This window comes from Anguilla anguilla, chromosome 2 (assembly GCF_013347855.1).
Source record: "Anguilla anguilla isolate fAngAng1 chromosome 2, fAngAng1.pri, whole genome shotgun sequence".
Taxonomy (NCBI): domain Eukaryota; kingdom Metazoa; phylum Chordata; class Actinopteri; order Anguilliformes; family Anguillidae; genus Anguilla; species Anguilla anguilla.
In genome coordinates this window covers 68737139-68756620 of record NC_049202.1, presented here as the reverse complement: position 1 = coordinate 68756620, position 19482 = coordinate 68737139, and the positions used below count along the sequence as shown (strand labels likewise).

At 49.9% G+C, this 19482-nt stretch overlaps 1 protein-coding gene across 1 annotated transcript in view; it reads right to left on the bottom strand.

Moving 5' to 3' along the window:
- The window catches only part of usp43a (ubiquitin specific peptidase 43a), a 142939-nt gene that overhangs the window by 40500 nt on the left and 82957 nt on the right, over positions 1–19482 (bottom strand). Inside the window, exons 6-7 of the mRNA XM_035406605.1 lie at positions 17502–17646; positions 2161–2323 (exon numbers count right to left, since the gene is read on the bottom strand). Coding sequence (XP_035262496.1) covers positions 2161–2323; positions 17502–17646 — 308 coding nt within the window. The remainder of the gene's footprint in view (positions 1–2160; positions 2324–17501; positions 17647–19482) is intronic.

Sequence of the window (19482 nt, the reverse complement as noted above, 5' to 3'; positions counted from 1 at the left end):
ACCGAGAACGGCATTCTCCGATTTGTAGCCTACCTTTGCACTACATAATCTAGTTTTGGAATACAAATACTGTGTTTGAATAGTTATTAATTGAGGCAACCGGTCCCGTTTTACACTTCATAAATAAATGTTTACCCGATGTGATGGACAAATCTGAAAAATCAGACGTCTGATAAACCCAGATTCCCGTGGTGTGTACTTATATCTCTCTGCGCTGCACACTCGCGAGCTTCTCCAAACGAATTCATTTCACATTCAGGCCGGCACAAATACGGCCCACAGCTTCAGTCATTGCCCCTCGCGCTGCCTCTCCTCGTGGACCGAGGATGAGAAATGGAGGAGAAATGAGACGGAGATTAAAGTCTTTTCACATCCATTTCAATTGAAATTCCGCACGCCTCCCCCGGAGAGAGACAGATCCCGGGATTTGTAACGCGGTCGCACGGCTTCTTCAATCAGCCATCAAGATTCATTCAGCCCGGGCCCTGGCCCGGCAATTCTTGGAGAAGTGTGAGAGAATCACGGGGTATTGTCTGCGTTGGAAATATGAATATTACAGTGGCCGTTCCTTAGATGGCTCAATTGCAAATTGAAATTAGAGCGATTGGGAACCCGAGGTTTATGTATTTCGCTGTCGCGCAAAAGCACGTCAAAATCTACTGGCCGCAAAATACACGGCGAGCAAATTCTATTGCTTTTAACTTCAAACCGGAGTATTGATCACTCCGGGGCTACAAACAAGGACGTTTTAAACCGATTACCAGCCGAACCTCGAGAAATGTCAAACCTCTGAAGCAACGAGAGTCAATTTGAGCCATTCGCACGAGTGAGAACCTTCCTTAACGGTGCGTGAGAGATTTATACGGGCTGAAATGTTACGGAAAATCTGAGAGCACATTGTGTTTCCCCAGCCTCTATTTGTGCTGTCTAGCATCAGTGAGGCGGTGTTCACTTGAAGTGCGTGGAGTGTGGGGGCGTTACACCTCACGTTGGTCACAGAGGAATTCTAAGAGGATCTTCAATAAGTACATGAAAAAACTTAATTTAGTTACAGTACATAAAATTCTTCATAGACGTGTTACTTTTCGGCAGTGTTTCAAAACATGAAAGACGAGCACAATATTAGGCATCACTGTGAAGAGCTGGTAAAAGAACACCGAGCCCCAGAGGGACAGTGTAACTGTACCCAAGAACAAAGTACAGATTTATATTTTTAAAAATGACAAGAAACAAACAATATTTCGAGTCGTAATGCTTCGGTTAGTATCCAGCAATGCTTTCTGAATTTCTGATTTCTGCTGGCAGAAGTGCTGATGTAGAACAATAGTGCTGAAGTAGAACATTGCAGCGTAACATAGTTATTTATAGCTGTACTGTCCACATTGAAAATTTCAATAATTAACATGCTGGTAATTAGACATGTTTTTGTTTTGGTGACTTGGAAATCCGCTGTTTATACATTACAAACGGCTCCTTAAAAATGGCTGTTTTTATAAAATCTTATAAACAGGGCCAAAATATGCCTCATACTACGCACTTTATTTTCTAAAAAACAAAAATGACACTTGGATAAGATGTGGATATGTGCCTAGGTTGCTGAAGGAGCATTTCAAACTTTAAAAAGCAAAGATTTCTGGCACTCACAAAGTCATCTCCCTGCTTTGCATTTTTGCTAAATGCCATCGTCAGCTGAAAAGTGCCCCTCTGTGACTAAGGGTGTTGTTTTGAAAACTCAAATGAAAAACTTGCAACATTGCATTCATCGTTATTGTCAAAGTTTGTACTCTTCTTTCGCATTTCAAGTACATTTCCAATTATCTTAAATTCAGTACAGCATGCCGCATATTATAGTTTTTCGCACTGGTCCATAATCTGGTTAAAACAGCTTTCCTCCCTAGTTTTTTGTTAGCGCACAACCATAGATAGAAAAACTGAAATTTGACACTTGCTAAGAAAAATATTCCCGAATGCCTCACAGAACTCACCTATGAGTGTTTCACATACTACTCTATGGGTTTATTTCTCTGTTGTAGCCATAACATTCACAGATGGCTTGGACAGCCAATTTTTACCCTTATCGTTAAAAAAAAAAAACCTGTGAAGACAGAGCCCCGTGACACTTGACACATGCAGATTATTATCCGCTCCCCCCGCAGTTACCTGACAGCCTGCTGCCCCACCCCCACCGCGTTGCAGATGAGCAGGAGGATCTTCGTCGAGCCGCTGTGATTGAGGAACTCCGAAGACAGGGTGCCCGAGGGAGGTGACCTTTGACCTTCCGGCCCGGAGGCGTACGGGGAGGACGGGAGGCTGTGATGGTACCCTGGAAGGCGGGAGAGAGAGAGAGAGATGGGAGAGTGAAGGTGCGCTGGAAGGGCACTGTTCTATTTCGGGGCTGACAGTGAGCAATGGGGAAGGAGCGCAGATGCTCTGCGCTGTAGCAGGTGCTCAGAGACTGACAGAAGCGCCTCTCGCTGGATGCACAGCACCGTTCAGCGAAGCTTTAGCAGCACTTCTAACCGACTTTTGTTTAAACAGTGACATGAGAACAATCAAGCAAAAAAAAAAAAAAAACGTATTCAAAGACTTCAGCTCTTCATTACTTGACAGTTAAAAGCAGGAGAGGCGTTTCTTTGAGATTCAAACCCGATCAGACTGAATGTACCAACTGCTATAGCCTTCAACGAGAATGATGTAAATGCACTGAAGCAGACTGTGCTAAAACCAGAAGCAGACAACACTGAAGCTAGAAGCAGATTGACTCCATTACATTACAGGCATTTAGCAGACGCTCTTATCCAGAGCGACTTACACAACATTTTACACAGCATTTACATTGTATCCAGTTATACAGCTGGATATATACTGAAGCAATGCAGGTTAAGTACCTTGCTCAAGGGCACAACAGCAGTGTCCTACCGGGGAATCGAACCTGTGACCTTTAGGTTACAAGACCAGCTCCTTACCCCTTATACTACACTGGCGCCCAACGCTGAAGAGGGGGCGGAGACAGAGAGCCTTCAAACCGCCGGTGTGGTCAGGTCGAACGTCAGGCGCAGGACAGCCAGCCCCCCACCCCCGCCCCCGCTTAGCATTACATTACATTACATTATAGGCATTTAGCAGACGCTCTTATCCAGAGCGACGTACAACAAGTGCATAGGTTTCATGATGTAGAGGCGCAAAAGAAACACTAGAGTGAAGTAAGGATCGTAGTGCCAGAAGTGACCACATCGATCAGGACTCCAACCCTGTAGAGTAAGCTTGTTCAGCAGCAAGAATCCTACCAAGTACAAAGTACAAACTAGCACTGGAATCACACCTAATCATACAAAAACAATCCTGCCAGATACACTAATATAATCAAATTATCCTAGCTAGGTACAATGAGCTGAACTATAGGCTAGGGAGGGGTGGGGAGAGGTGCAGCCTGAAGAGATGAGTCTTCAGTCTGCGTTTGAAAGTGGTGAGATTCTCTGCTGTTCTGACCATCACGGGGAGGTCATTCCACCAGCGAGGGGCCAGGACAGACAGCAGACGGGAGCGGGAAGTGCAGACGCGAAGAGGGGGAGGTGCCAAGCGTCCAGAGGTGGCAGAACGGAGAGGTCTGGCTGGTGTGTAGGGTCTGATGATCCTCTGAATGTACCCTGGTGCTGACCCCTTAGCTGCCTGGTATGCAAGCACCAAGGACTTAAATTTGATGCGAGCCATAACAGGCAGCCAGTGGAGGTCAGTGAGCAGGGGGGTGACATGGGAATGTCTGGGGAGGTTGTAGACCAGACGCGCTGCAGCATTCTGGATGAGCTGCAGGGGTCTGATGGCGGATGCTGGCAGACCAGCCAGTAGCGAGTTGCAGTAGTCCAAGCGGGACAGGACCATCGCTTGAACCAGGAGCTGGGTTGCGTAGGTGGTGAGGAAGGGGCGGATTCTCCGGATGTTGTACAGGAAGAACCTGCACGTTCGACTCACCGCCGTGATGTTCTGGGAGAGGGACAGTCTGTTGTCCATCACCACTCCAAGGTTTTTTGCGGTGGGTGATGATGACACCACAGTGTCCCCCAGGGAAATAGAAAAGTCAAGAAGGTTAGAGGATGGAGCAGGGATGAAGATCATCTCCGTCTTGCCTGGGTTCAGCTTAAGATGGTGGTTATCCATCCAGCTCTGGATGTCCCTCAGGCAGGCAGAGATGCGAGCGAGAGACGCCATTCCCTCACTGTGCTGGGCGGCAGCCGCCGGAGAACCTGGCAGCTTTATCACGTACGGCATCGCGCGTCAGCCAATAGCGCGGCGCGATTAATCAAAAGGGGAAGCCGACGGTGGGGGGGGGGGGGGGGGGTGTGTGGGGGTGTGGGTGTGGGGGTGGGCGGGGTTGGTGGAGGGGGTGGGGGGGGGCAGAGAGGGGCAGATACGCATCTCCTCTGTGACATTACACTGGCATTATCTCGGGGTTTTAATTAAACGCTCTTGTTTAGCCCCGGCGCGCGATTAATCACTGCCAAGCGGAGAACGTCACACTTTTTTTTGGGACGTCCACCGCGACCTGCGGGAGCGCCGCTCCTCCCCGGACCAGGCCGGACGAGGGTGACAGGATATATATATATATACGTGTCTTCGAGGTCCGTCTCTGAACCCGAGGTGTAATTAACGTTTCCCCCCCCCCCCCCCACGCCGAATACGTGGTCGATTCGCCGCGTCACGCAATTCCCGTAATCACTGACGTCAACCTTTGTGCTTTAAACTCGTTTAAAAAATTTTAAAAATCCATGGCTGTTGTACTCGGTGAAAGCTCACAACCTTGGCTGCGGAAGCTAAAAGGTAACCTGAAATGTGCGCTCCCTCCCCTTGTTTTAATTCTCGCTCGGCCATTAAATCCGTGGAGGTTTTCTCTTTTCTAATCAAAGCGACGTCCAAACCCGAATGTTTCATTCCCCTCAAAAGCCTTTTTGTCTGGCCTTTAAATCGGAGCCCGTCTCCCGGCTTCAGACCGACGCTAAATTTTCTGAGCGTGCCGCGTGAAAGCTTTCAAAAGGCCAAACCTGATTTGTGTTTCAATCAAAACGCCTGAATTGGAAAACGAAACAAAGAAGAAGAAGGAAAAAAAAAAACAAACACATTTTCAGCTCAACCATATGCACATCTACAAATTCTAGGAGATAGGAGGACGGTTCTGTAACCCATCACTACCCTCTCATACCCAGCGAAGAGTAAAATGAGATTTAAATAAACTCTGTTCTGATAGGTTCGCCTCAGCCGTGCTCCCCGTATTCCCCCGCTGAGAGAGAGAGGCACACTTTCAATCAGACTTTCATTCTCACCTTGCCTGCCCAGCCAGCCTGGAGCGCTGGGACCGGACCCCCCCCCCCCTAAAACACTGCGACTGCCTTAATTAAACGGCTTGGCCCCGGCAGAGACCCGATCCTCCGACCGTGCTCCTCACCTGCTCTCGTTCGGAGAGAGAGGCCCCGATCCCTTCCCAGCGCTCCTGGTGAATTTATCAGCGGAATAACCGGCAGGAAATTAAACTGGGCCTGAAGGGGAATCATTTAACGCCACTTCTGACCACCTCGTGATGGCTTTGATGGGTATTTGCACCACCTAGTGGTGGAGCATTGCTAGTGCAGTTCACTGCTGAGGGAACCGCTAAGTTTGATTTAAAAAATAATAAAGAGGAGGATGGGGAGGGGCTCCTGCAGCAGCTGCTGCCTCTTACACAGATGAACTTCAAATCCCACAATGCACTGGGACACAGAAGCCTGCTTTTTTTTTCAGAACCACCGCAAGCTGAGAGTACAACACCAGCTCACCTCAATGCGAATAGCCTGCAACACTATTAACATTTCTGTGGTTCATAACACATGACGCATAGTCACTTTGGAAGTGTGAGGTAAGCGTATAGTTAAAATGGGAGTTCACCCGATGACTACAACCTGGGTGTTGTGTTCTCTGTAGAACATGAGGCCACCAAACTGGTCTATTGACATGGACGGCATTCTGAACCCCTTCTACCCTTCTCCTTCTACAGTCGGCTCTCCAGAAATGCTGAGCGACAGCATGTCATTTCACTGCTGCAGAGGGTGACTCCGAAATAAAAATATTCTCACGGAGAATCTGTTTGCGTGCAATATTTTGATAAATGCAATAACTAGCATAGCCCATCTGTCAGTTGTGTAAGTCGCTCTGGATAAGAGCGTCTGCTAAATGCCTGTAATGTAATGTAATGTCAGGACGAATGCATGTGCAGTAGAGAGTGAGGATGAACGTGGACACATGGGGATTACTGCGCTACACACGCAACAGCACCCTTTACATGGCCTTACACCTGCTGCAGCCGCAATGGAATAAGGAGGCCAGACTTCAGCCTGAGGCTCAGATCACCCCTTCCCGTTAGGCCTCTCCGACACCGTGCGTATCAGCCGCCATCACTCAAGCCCCATCTGACAGGTCCATAATGAAAATGCAAAGCTTCCGGCGCTAGGCAAACACGGGGACCTGTGTTTTTTTTAAATATTACTTCTCCCCCCCTCCAGTGCACACATCACGGTCTTCCTCTTCCCCGCTCGGTCTGTTGACACTGCGCGACACAGCCACGCGGCGCATCCGAACGGCTCGTTAAAAATTTTTTGCCCTTGACGTGACACAAGGGCGCGAAAGGAAACAAAGAGCAGCGACCCATTAGCCATTAACTGAGGGAAAAAGAAAGAAAGAAAAGAAAACAACTGAGGGAATTGCGAAATGGCGGGAGGAAGAGGCTTCGCGAGTGCAGCGACTGCAGGGCGCGGTCGATCGCCAGATGATACCGGAAGGTTTCTGATTCCTGGAATCAGCCCTTGTTGCTTTTGTGAGTTGTATGTTGTGCAATGTCAGGTGGTGCTTTCGTCCTTTCAGTAGAAATTGCCCATTGGCCACTTTGCCACCGGGACCAAACAGAAACTGGTCCTTTTTTTTTCGGTGTGAAGAGTGGGCGAGTGTGGGTATGTGTGTGCGTGTTTGCGTGCGTATGTGTGTGTGTGTGTCTCTGTATGTGTGTGTGTCTGTGTATGTGTCTGTGTATGTGTGTGCCTGTTTGTGTGCGTGCATGTGTGTGTATGTGTGTGTGTGCCTGTTTGTGTGTGTGTGTGTGTATGTGTGTGTGTGTGTGTGTGTGTGTGTATGTGTGTGCGTATGTGTGTGTGTGTGTGTATGTGTGTGCGTATATGTGTGTGTGTGTGTGTGTGTGCCTGTTTGTGTGTGTGTGTGTGTGTGCATATGTGTGTGTATGTGTGTGTGTGTGTGTGTATGTGTGTGTGTGTGTGTATGTGTGTATGTGTTTGTGTGCGTGTGTGCATAAGTGTGTGTGTGTGAGTGTTCTAGAGAGCACACAGTGCTTTTCTTCCAGCGCTCAACATGCCCAGCCTTTCAGCATTTTCTCTGTGTCCTGTGCTGTGTTTGGATTTCAAGGCCTTTTCTCCACGTCTCACTGCCGACTGAAAAGAGTGGAGTGATGTGGGGGGGGGGAGGTGGGGGGGGGGTAGCTCTCCTTTAATGCCCCCCCTTCCTCCCCGCTCGCTCGCTCGCCCTCCTCTCTCTCTCGTGCGAAACCGATTCGGCGCCGTGGTCCTGGGGGGTTTCCTTTATTGCCGTGGCGACAGCACCGCTCCAAGGGGTTCTTCTTCTTCTTCCCTCTTTCGGTCGGCTCCACGCACCCCCCTATGCCCCCCCCCCCCCCCCCCCCCCGGCTGTCCTCCGCAGAGGACACTTGATAAACCCTTCAGTTCCTTGGCAGGCAGATCCGTGCATCACCTGACCCGTGGCTCCCAGCCCAGGCCTCCCTGGGGGGGGGGGGGGGGGAGGCTGTTTATTCAGGGACAAGGAGCACCCCGCGGCCCGTGGAGGAGAGATATGAGGCCCTTCGAAAGCACACAGCATTCTGGGGGAGGTCTCGCAGAATCGCTTTCAACTTTAGGGTAAACATCCACTTGTGAATCTCCAAACTATATTTTGATCTATCCCATGCCGTGCAGCACCAGCAGAACGTCCAGTAATGGAAGCACAGAGGCTGACAACTAACAGGGATGCAGGGCTAGGAATAAGCACCACACAAACACACACACACATATGCACACTGTGTGTGTTTTTTTTGTGTACTACCCTTTATCCAGAATAAGAAAAGAAGCAAAAAAAAAAAAAAAAAAGTATTTGTGTTTCCTATTTCCTGGGCCCAGAACTCATTTTAAATAGAAACAGAATAAAGGCTTAGAATAAAGAACAAAGAACTTTGCTTTGGACGCACTTGCTTTGCAACCACCTACCAGCGATGACCTGTCCCCGTACCAGGTCATATTCCATTGATAAACAATCTGTCTGCACCTGCGGAGCGACCGCTTTCTGACAGATGTGGGGGAATCATAACCTTTCCTCCCTAACCAAATTTTTGGATCCTGATTTCAGGCTTTTTTATTACCCGGGGATGCGGTTGCCCGAGGCTCCAGAAACCAGCCGCGAAAAACGCACGGAGACTACGTTTCCCAGCACGCACTGGTCGTGATTATGAGCGAGGGACACGCCGTCGGACACCGAGCGTCTGTCCGTGGCTGTGGGGACGCTGAACGCATGCCGAGGTACTGAGGGGACGGCCTCATAGGGCCACATAGCTCAGGAGGTAAGAGCAGTTATAGGGGCCACATAGCTCAGGAGGTAAGAGCGGTTGTAGGGGCCACATAGCTCAGGAGGTAAGAGCGGTTATAGGGGCGACATAGCTCAGGAGGTAAGAGCGGTTATAGGGGCGACATAGCTCAGGAGGTAAGAGCGGTTATAGGGGCGACATAGCTCAGGAGGTAAGAGCGGTTATAGGGGCCACATAGCTCAGGAGGTAAGAGCGGTTATAGGGGCCACATAGCTCAGGAGGTAAGAGCGGTTATAGGGGCCACATAGCTCAGGAGGTAAGAGCGGTTATAGGGGCGACATAGCTCAGGAGGTAGGAGCGGTTATAGGGGTGACACAGCTCAGGAGGTAAGAGCGCTTTTCTGGCAGTCGGAGGGTTGCCGGTTCGATCCCCCGCCCTGGGCGTGTCGAAGTGTCCCTGAGCAAGACGCCTAACCCCTAATTGCTCCCAACGAGCTGATTGGTACCTTGCATGGCAGCCTTTCACCGTTGGTGTGTGAGTGTGTGTGTGAATGGGTGAATGAGAGGCATCAATTGTAAAGCGCTTTGGTTAAAAGCGCTATATAAATGCAGTCCATTTGCCTCGTTTCTGTAGAGAACGGGGGAGAATGTACATGCTAACGGCACTTTTCTGACATGTTTTCAACGCCAAATGAAACACTACATTTAGTTTAGTTCTCAGTTTACAGGCATTTAGAAGACGCCCTTTTCTAGAGCGACTTACATTGTATCCAATTACACAGCTGGATATATACGGGAGCAATGCAGGTTAAGTACCTTGCTCAAGGGTACAACGGCAGTGTCCTACCGGGGAATCGAACCCGCGACCTTTAGGTTACAAGACCAACTCCTCAGCCATGCTACATGAAACACTACATTCCGCTCATTCCGTCACTCTGAACTCAATTTGTTAAAAAAAAAAGGTTTGTTCTGACAGAAATGAGACACAGCAAGACACTAAAATGTAATATCTTACAAGATACATATCAGGTACCACCTGGACAATTCTGAGCTTTGCACTGTAAGCATAGAACGTCCAGCCAAATCACTTCCAGTCAAAGACACACTTTATTCCTGACGTTAATTAAAATGAAACCTTTAATTAATTAAAAGTGCTTCACTGTAGCCGCCGGTGAAATATACAAGACTATTTCAGGACACCGACAATTCAAACAACTGAAGGGCATTTGGATAACACATTATACCAACCTACTTTCATTACTGCTTCCTTCTTGTTTTTGTTTTTGTTTTTTTGCTAGCGAGCAACATGGCAATATGCTCGATGATTATTCATAAATACGACTAAATAATTATACGCCTATAGTACACATTACTGCAATTATACGGGTCAAGATTTCTGTTGATAAATGCTGCCAGTTAATTAAGAATTGCCTACTTGAAGTACCTTGCAAACAGACAGTGATGCAAAAAATGCAGCAAATGGGTAATCAAATTCTCATTTTAGAGAAATGATTTAAAAATTAAAAATTTAAAGAGATCTACTTTTCATACACTCTCCTGATTTTTTAGACTTCATGTCAGGTTTTAAAATTGGTATTTACATTCGGTTTTGGGAAGCTGGTATTACACCTTTGTCACTTCCAGACGAAAGCATTATACAACTTATGAATGTATCAGCAAGGCCCTTAAAATGAAGAGCAGCAGTTGCCTATTTATACAAAAAAAACCTTCAACAAATATGTTACAACTCACTTCTGCAGTTATAAACTGATTTCATTACCCTTTCCTTATTATTTTTTGCTAACAGGCAGCACGGCTTTTGCTTGATTATTTTTCAATAATACAATTAAACAATTATATGCCTACAGTACACATTTCTTATATGGGCCATGATTTGTGGTCACAGTTGATAAATACATAGCTGCAAGTTAATTAATAATTACTTACAGTATTAGTGGTACTCAGCAAACAGACAATGAAAAAGGCAGTAAATGGGGAACAAACTTCTAAGTTTAGAGAAAATATTTAGAATCACTTTTTTTTTTTAAAGAGATGCAGTTTTCATATGCACTGTCTTGCTTTATTGGACTTCACGACAGGTTTTTAAATTGGTATTAACAGTCGGATTCCTGAAGCTGGTATGAACAGTATCAGCCAAGCCCTTAAAATTCAGGGAAAAACCACTGCAGTTGCCTGTTTATGCAACAAAAAAGAAGCCTTTAATAAAAAATGTTACAACTTTATAATTATGAAGCGTCTTCTAAAGAAGTTAAAAAATATATATTTTTAGAGAGTGAAGTAATTGGATTTCCAATTTTTTGGCTGTTTCTGTATTGCAGTTTAAGCCAGTTTACGTCACGTTGAGCCGCACAAACGCGCGTATTAGACGCGTAAGAAGCCTGCGGCCAGGATCAGAAGGAAGAGAGCTGAAATAATGACTTCCCTACCTGACTACGGTACTGTACGGTACAGAGCGGTCCATGGAGGATAACATTTGATTATCTCCTGCACTTGTTCTCAGCTCTTCTCATAACACGAGGAAGGCCCCCGATATTTTAAGGCATAATTGCTTTGAAACACGGCTCTGTGTTTTATGAGGGCCGCGCACCGGCCTGCCAGAAGCGGTTCGGGACGAGTCTGGGGGGGGGGGCGCAGAACACAGCGCTGTATTGTTTTTGTCCAGAGGAAGAGCTGGAAGAGCTTTGCTGCACAACCGCAGCAGCCAGGCGCCCCTCGCTTCTCCTCTTTTTTAAACGTCTCTTCTTCGCGCGTCTGAAGGAGGAGAAAGTGATCACGCCCAACTGAAAGCCTTTTGTGCCCGTTTGGGGCTGTCGGCGGGCCGGGGGGGGGGGTCTGTGAAACGTCGTGATTAATGCCGCATCGAATGTCGAATTATCGCTCCTCGAACTATCGCTCGTCGTCGCGGCTGCGGCGGGGTTCACAAAGAGACTGGTGTCGCCATGGCGGCATGGTCCAGGATGGATGAGGCAGAGGAGGGTAATGACATGGGCAGTGCCATCTCCCTGTGTGTGTGTGCCCACCTCGCTGCGCCCCTTCTGAACGAGACTGATGATGAGACTCTCAAACACGTCCCACTGGGGCTCGGAGCGAGTGGTGGGGGGGGGGGGGGGTGGGGAGGAGGGGCAGCCGCTCTCGCAGCTGGAGCCGTGGATGAGTGACAGGAGAAAGGACGGCCCCTAGCAGAGCGCACGCCCCACAGTGCAGCGGGGAGAGAGAGAGAGAGAGAGAGAGCAGCACCTCTCCGAAGGCTGGGAAGGAGGCTGGGAAGGGGAGGACGACGAATCGGCCTAATGATCTACTCCACAGATGACCTCTGACCCCTGACACGTCTCAGAGAGACCGCCCCTCTGCAAGAACAAGCTCTCCTGTGAGCACAGCCGGGTCATGTGACACGGGGGGGGCCGCAGCCATTTTGCATTCCCTCCCCCTTAATGTACAGCACAGAGGCCATGAGAGCGGTGATGTCACGGATTTTAATCACCTGGTCTATTTACGGCCATCCATAAAGGTTTATAAGGGCGATTCTCCTGCCTGTTTAAACAGGCTGATAACAGGGACATATGGTAGCAGACACGCGCCCAGCAGGAAGGGGCAGTGCATTGTGGGTAGGCTGGCCTGAGGTTGACTCCAGGACTGCACAGGTGTTCCTCATACAGTCACACGGGGTCCAGAGAGCCCGTGTGGGGCTGCGCCGGAGCGCAGAGCCTAAGCCCCAGGAATGCCTGCTCTGTCTGCGGGATAATCTCCTGCTGCCTGCCGTTCTCCTGACACAGCACAGGGGATTTCCTGGAACAGGCCAGGAGCCCGCTCTCCGTCTCCCGCACCACCTGGCCCCAGCGTCGCCCCCTCCCCCCCCCCCCGTAACCCCCACACCCCCCCTCCATCCCAGACGGAGGACAGGAGCCGCGCATCGACCGAGGCGACCCGGGAGAAGGTCACCCGCCAACGCCGCGCGCGGAGACTGATGGGAGCGCGTTTCAGAACCCAGGGAGGGAAACGGTGAGGGGGCCGGCGGCAGTGTAGCGTAGTGGGTAAGGAACCGGGCTTCTAACCGAAAGGTCATGGGTTCGATTCCTGGGTAGGACACTGCCGTTGTACCCTTGAGCCAGGTAATTAACCTGCATTGCTTCAGTATATATCCAGCTGTATAAATGGATGCAACGTAAGTCGCTCTGGATAAGAGCATCTGCTAAATGCCTGCAATGGGAGCTTCTCCTCACGTGCTGAATCCAGAGCTCTCCCTTAGTCCTCCTCCTCCTCCTCTTCCTCCTCCTCTCCCGGCTGGAAGACTCGTAGGGGACCTGAAGCCTGAATTCGGTAGGCGTGAGCAGACGGGACTGCGTCGCTCCCGGGTCCTCCAGCACCTTCACCCGTGTCATCGCCAGAACAGAATGAGGGCTGAAATCCTGCTCGCTCAGACTCACGAATCCTTCCGTCGGCGAGGGCGCCGCCGCTCGTGTGTGTCCTCACGCACATCCCCCCCCCCCCACCCCCCCCCCACCCCCCGAAAGGGCCGTCTCTCTTTAACAAAGAGGGAACGCGGCCGCAGGTAATGCAAACGGCCTCATTATCTCTCTCAATCTTCCTCGAGGTTTCGGGGCCCACCTGCGCCCGCGCTCGTCAGGAGCCGTCCCGCGCCCTTCCTCGCCCGCAGTCCCGTTCCCGCCGCCGCCGCCGCCCTCATCAACGCCGTAGCGCTGCTACATCATTATTTTCATTCCCAAAAAACGCCCGGGTCACAACGGTATCGCGTGCCGGGAGAAACCGACACGCGTGAGGTTCCTTTAAATTTAATCGCCTCCTTTCAGCTCGCGATACATTCTTAACAGCTCTCTTCAACGTTTAGAAATATTGAAAACTCGAGAAATACTGAACGAGGATCTGGTTTATAACGTTACACAGCGTAGCAAAAAGGAAACGTCCAATTCGGTGCAAGGGTATTGGGTTTTTTAAATGCTATGCCGTTTTGTGTGAAGGAGGTCTCGTGGATTCACACGATGCGGGCACTAAACCCCAGAATCTGTTCAGTCAGGGCGCTCTAAAACTCACTCGCCTTCTAGAAATCACCTCCCGAAAATGTCGGTAAATCTGTGTCTTTCTTTTCTGCCGAACTTCTGCTCGTGCTGAAGGGCGTCTGCAGGGGTCTCTCACGCTGAATACCCTTCGATTGGCGGATTCTCCAAGCAGTTATAAAATATCACTGTTGTAGTCACTGTTGTTGGCCACTTGATGCTTGTTAGTCAGCTAGCTAGCTAGCTAGCTAAATGACTAACAAAAAGTATTAAGGTAGCATTAATGGAGCTTGAAACATGAAGTTCTGACTGAATGCACGTTAATAATAAAACAAAGACTGCTCAGTCAGTGATCTGTTTGATGATTTTTTTAAGCGTAGCCTTGGGGGAATTCCACGCAGGCGGCTCTGGAGCTCTGAAACCTGTTTTCATATGCAGCGGAGATGCACATTCCACCTGAGGGCAGCGCGCTTCGGGAAACGCATTCAACGCTAACTCCCTGGCAACGTGCGTAAACAACGCTTCGGCCCCTGCCAACAACAGACGGGCACTTCGTTAGACAGAGCTTAATGCTTTAACGATGTTCTGAGGAATTCCATAAAGGTGAGGTAACCAGCACTAAAGCCACAGACTTGGCAACGGCGCCGTTACAGTCTGTCAATCTCTGCAATCTGCGGTTACGCTGACCACACCCAGGCAGAAAATCAGCAGCGAAGTGAAGCTTCACCTGAAGGACTGTTTTAAAACAACCGGGTGAGATGGTGTGTGTGGGTGTGAGCGTGCATGCATGCATGTGCATGTGTATGAGTGTGCATGTGTACATGTGCGTGTGTATGTGTGTATGTGTGTCCTTGTGTGCATGTGCGTGTGCGTACGTGAGTGTGAATGTGCATGCGTGCATGTGTATGTGTGCATGTGTGTGCTCATGTCGCGCACTAGCGCACGCGTGTATGTGTGTGTGTGTGTGTGTGTGTGTGTGTGTGTGTGTGTGTGTGACATGTGCCTGACAGAGCCAAAAAGGAGAACTATGTTTTAATTCAATGTGTTTCAGCACCCGTAAGAAAATGCTCCTTCATTACAAACCAGCTGAGCATCCTTGCAGCAGTTGATTAATGTGATTCATTAAAAAAAAAAAGCTCAGACTGAGAAGCGGTGGAGATTGTCTTCCAACTGAAGCAGGAGCGAAATGAGTCTAAATTCAACTTCCCACAATGCAGCTCTCCCCAGCACACAGCGTCGGGTCTTCCAGAAAACTGCGCCAGAGAGAGCTAGTCACAGCCCGGTCAGTTCATCCAGCGTCACTCCCCGTTCCAAAGTAAACATTTCACTTCGTAGCCTCGCTGATGACAGACGGTCCCACACAAGGCCTGTTCTAATGCAGCTGTGAGTGGGACACTCTGAATGAGACACAGTCTGTCACAGTCAAGTGTAAATGTGGTTTTGTATTTCTACCCTATTTTATCTTTGCACTATTTTTAATCTATTTATACTGTCTAATTACTTTTTATCTTGCACTATTTTTAATCTATTTATGCTGTCTAATTACTTTTTATCTTGCACTATTTTTAATCTACTTATACTGTCTTAATTATTTTTATTTTAATTGTCTTGTTGTCCACTGATGTAAAGCGCTTTGAACTGCACTCAATTGTATGAATTGTGCTATATAAATAAACTTGACTTGACTTGACTTAAATGAAGCTGTTGGGGTTTTTTTTTTATCACAGGATGCGGCAGATGAGGACTTAAATTTCGGGAGCCAGCAGACGTTGAGCGGACGTGCCGAGCAGGGCGGAGGTGCTCGGGAAGGTGACGAAGCAAAGCCCCTCTCCGCTTCAGGGGTGCGTGCGCTCGGGTTGCCGTACGCGAGCAGGTCCTCCCATCCATCCATTATCTACACCCGCTTATCCTGAGCAGGGTCCATCCATTATCTACACCCGCTTATCCTGAGCAGGGTCCATCCATTATCTATACCCGCTTATCCTGAGCAGGGTCCATCCATTATCTATACCCGCTTATCCTGAGCAGGGTCCATCCATTATCTATACCCGCTTATCCTGAGCAGGGTCCATCCATTATCTATACCCGCTTATCCTGAGCAGGGTCCATCCATTATCTATACCCGCTTATCCTGAGCAGGGTCCATCCATTATCTATACCCGCTTATCCTGAGCAGGGTCCATCCATTATCTATACCCGCTTATCCTGAGCAGGGTCCATCCATTATCTATACCCGCTTATCCTGAGCAGGGTCCATCCATTATATATACCCGCTTATCCTGAGCAGGGTCCATCCATTATCTATACCCACTTATCCTGAGCAGGGTCCATCCATTATCTATACCCGCTTATCCTGAGCAGGGTCCATCCATTATCTATACCCGCTTATCCTGAGCAGGGTCCATCCATTATCTATACCCCCTTATCCTGAGCAGGGTCCATCCATTATCTATACCCGCTTATCCTGAGCAGGGTCCATCCATTATCTATACCCGCTTATCCTGAGCAGGGTCCATCCATTATATATACCCGCTTATCCTGAGCAGGGTCCATCCATTATCTATACCCACTTATCCTGAGCAGGGTCCATCCATTATCTATACCCGCTTATCCTGAGCAGGGTCCATCCATTATCTATACCCGCTTATCCTGAGCAGGGTCCATCCATTATCTATACCCGCTTATCCTGAGCAGGGTCCATCCATTATCTATACCCGCTTATCCTGAGCAGGGTCCATCCATTATCTATACCCGCTTATCCTGAGCAGGGTCCATCCATTATCTATACCCGCTTATCCTGAGCAGGGTCCATCCATTATCTATACCCGCTTATCCTGAGCAGGGTCCATCCATTATCTATACCCGCTTATCCTGAGCAGGGTCCATCTATTATCTACACCCGCTTATCCTGAGCAGGGTCCATCCATTATCTACACCCGCTTATCCTGAGCAGGGTCCATCCATTATCTATACCCGCTTATCCTGAGCAGGGTCCATCCATTATCTATACCCGCTTATCCTGAGCAGGGTCGCAGAACGTGCTGGAGCCTATCCCAGCGTGCATTGGGCGAGAGGCAGGAATACACCCTGGACGCCAATCTATCGCAGGGCACACACACCATTCACTCACACATTCATACCTGTGGGCAATTTAGAGTCTCCAATTAGCCTACCTGCATGTCTTTGGACTGTGGGAGGAAACCAGAGTACCTGGAGGAAACCCACACGGACACGGGGAGAACGTGCAGACTCCACACAGAAAGGCCCCAAGCCGAGATTCGAACCCACAACCTTCTTGCTGTGAGACGACAGTGCTACCCACTGCACCGCCGCGCCACCCCCGCGAGCTTTTTAAAAAAAAAAAAAAAACACGGTGCGCCGTCTGACCGCACATCGTCACAGCGACAGCTGACATGAAGAGGAGAGCGGATTTAAGGAACCCTCAGCCGGGACCAGAAGAGGCCCCACGGAACAGGGGAACAGGGGGAGAGGGGAACAGGGGAACAGGGGAACAGGGGGAGAGGGGAACAGGGGAACAGGGGAACAGGGGGAGAGGGGAACAGGGGAACAGGGGAACAGGGGAACAGGGGGAGAGGGGAACAGGGGAACAGGGGAACAGGGGAACAGGGGAACAGGGGAACAGGGGGGAGAGGGAGTTAGCAGCAGCCGGTCCTGTGCCAGGTCAAGACCAGGAACGACTCCGAGACACCGATACGCTCACAGCCTACGGTCGCCGTAGCGAGCGTCTCCCGCGGCTAACCGTGATCGCCACGTCCAATCCCTCGCGCTGCTGGCACGTCTGACGGCGAAGGGACCTTGTGAAGGGGGGCGGGGGGGGGGGGGGGTCGGGGGTGTTGCTATGGTTACCTGAGATTCTCGTGGAGCCCCCCCTGCCGTAGAGGGGGGGGGCCTGAAAGGCGTAGATGACATCGCTCTCCGCGATGCCGGTCAGGTCCTCCTCGTCGGAGAAGGAGCGCTGGAACCCTGTGGTGTAGACCTCCGTCAGGATCACCTGGGAGGGGGGGGGACACAGGGTTAGAGCGGACCCAGACCCGAAACCCTGACCCCCCCCCCGTGCCCTCTCCCATGGACGGGTCTCTGGCACGTGGGTAGGGTGTGTACACACGGCCAATCTCAAACTCGGACAACGACAAATTCTGATCGTGAACGTCCCTGTGCTTTAAAACAGAGTGGGAAAGGATGGACTTTATTTATTTATTGATTTTATCTAGTCAAATTTCCCGATATGCTCATGACTAACTGCTGAAGACTGCTCTTGTGTCTCTGTATGAATGCTTTAGCTGGGGTCTAATCTGTGACTGAAGCAGCACTGCTGTACGCAGCTGATTCGCTTATTATGCCTCTCTTATTGAGTAACTGAAAGAAACAAAAAAACCCGAATACACACATGAACAGGACTCCTCAGCCCAGCACTGATGGGTAGCCTGCATGTGGCACACAAGCCCCCGCATAAGACCTGAAAACATACTGTATGTAATATAAGGGGGAAATGGGAAGTTTATTCAACCTCACAACGAGCCAAAGAATACATAAGTGTGGTTTCTACACATGCTGGATGTTAGAAACAACGCTGGAAATGTTAGGATGTTCTCAGTGGTGAATCCAGTTTCTTCAGCTTTAGCATGTGGTGCATCGAGAGGCACTGCAAACCTGTTTAAAGCAGAGACCCTCTCTGTCATATTACAGCCTTCCCCTGCCCCAGCCACACCTGGGTTCCAGCGATGCCGGGAAACAGAATGTTTCAAATCCAAAAACATCCCATTTCGGCGGATTGATGCCGCCTCCGATTCAGACTTTGTAAAAAAAAAAGCGATTCGGTGATTTTTTTTTCTTTTTCCCGTGGGCCCCTTGCCTCTGCTTTATAATGTATCTCCCTCAGACTGCGAACAGACGGGCGAGCCTGCCGCTCTTCTTCCGCGGAGCGCGGCAAACCATTAGCCCGCACAGCGGGGGCTGCCCGGCCTGCCTGCCTGTGCCCGTTCTCACAACCGAGACGGCGGAACCACTGGGCCGCAGTTCCCCCTGCTGACAGCAGGGGGCGATCTGCACGAACGGGCGCGAGCGGGAGAGCTGCGCTGGAGCGCCGCTGCCTCTCCGCCCGGCCCCTTGCTTTCACAGCTGTGTTTGACTTTCCCTTAATGCCCCCCAGCAGGCCCCGGAAAGAAGCCGCGCTACGTCGAGAGAGAGTGCACGCGATGATAAAGACGACGCGGACAGCTCGCCAGAAAAAATCCAGGCTTCCTAACGCCGGAGAGGAGACGTGAAGCTGCATCTTCCGGGGAGACTTCTTTACGGCAGCTTTCAGCTGGAGAGAGAGCTTAATTGCAGGTGGACAGATCGTGAATTTGAGAAGTTGGCTGGGCACAGGACTACAGGCCAGCGTGGAGAAATCCGAAACGGCTTGCGCTGAAAACGAGCGGACGGGGGTGCGGGAGTGTTACCGGGCTAGTAAACGTTAGCTGCCTTTCGCAGGGCTGCTGCAGAACCAAAGCTGACCCCGCTCGCCCCCCCTGACACCCCTGCGCTGCCTGTCAAAAACGCTCCTTAATTAACGCCAGCGCATCTCACCCATCATTTTACCGGCCAGGGACAGCAATTACTTTAATTTACACCCCGAGGAGGTGCCCCGACAAAGGGAGTATTTTAGATTTATTAGTCTAACAAGCCCGGTTCCTATAATCCATACCCTTATGAAGGCAATTTGTCCGTTGTGTAAAAGACATTCTTTACGGCCTTCTCGTTCGACTGAAAGCGAGAGAGAAGCAGAGTCCGTTTCACCCAACCGAAATTCCAGTTCGATTTATTCGCCCGATAAACTAAAAAATCG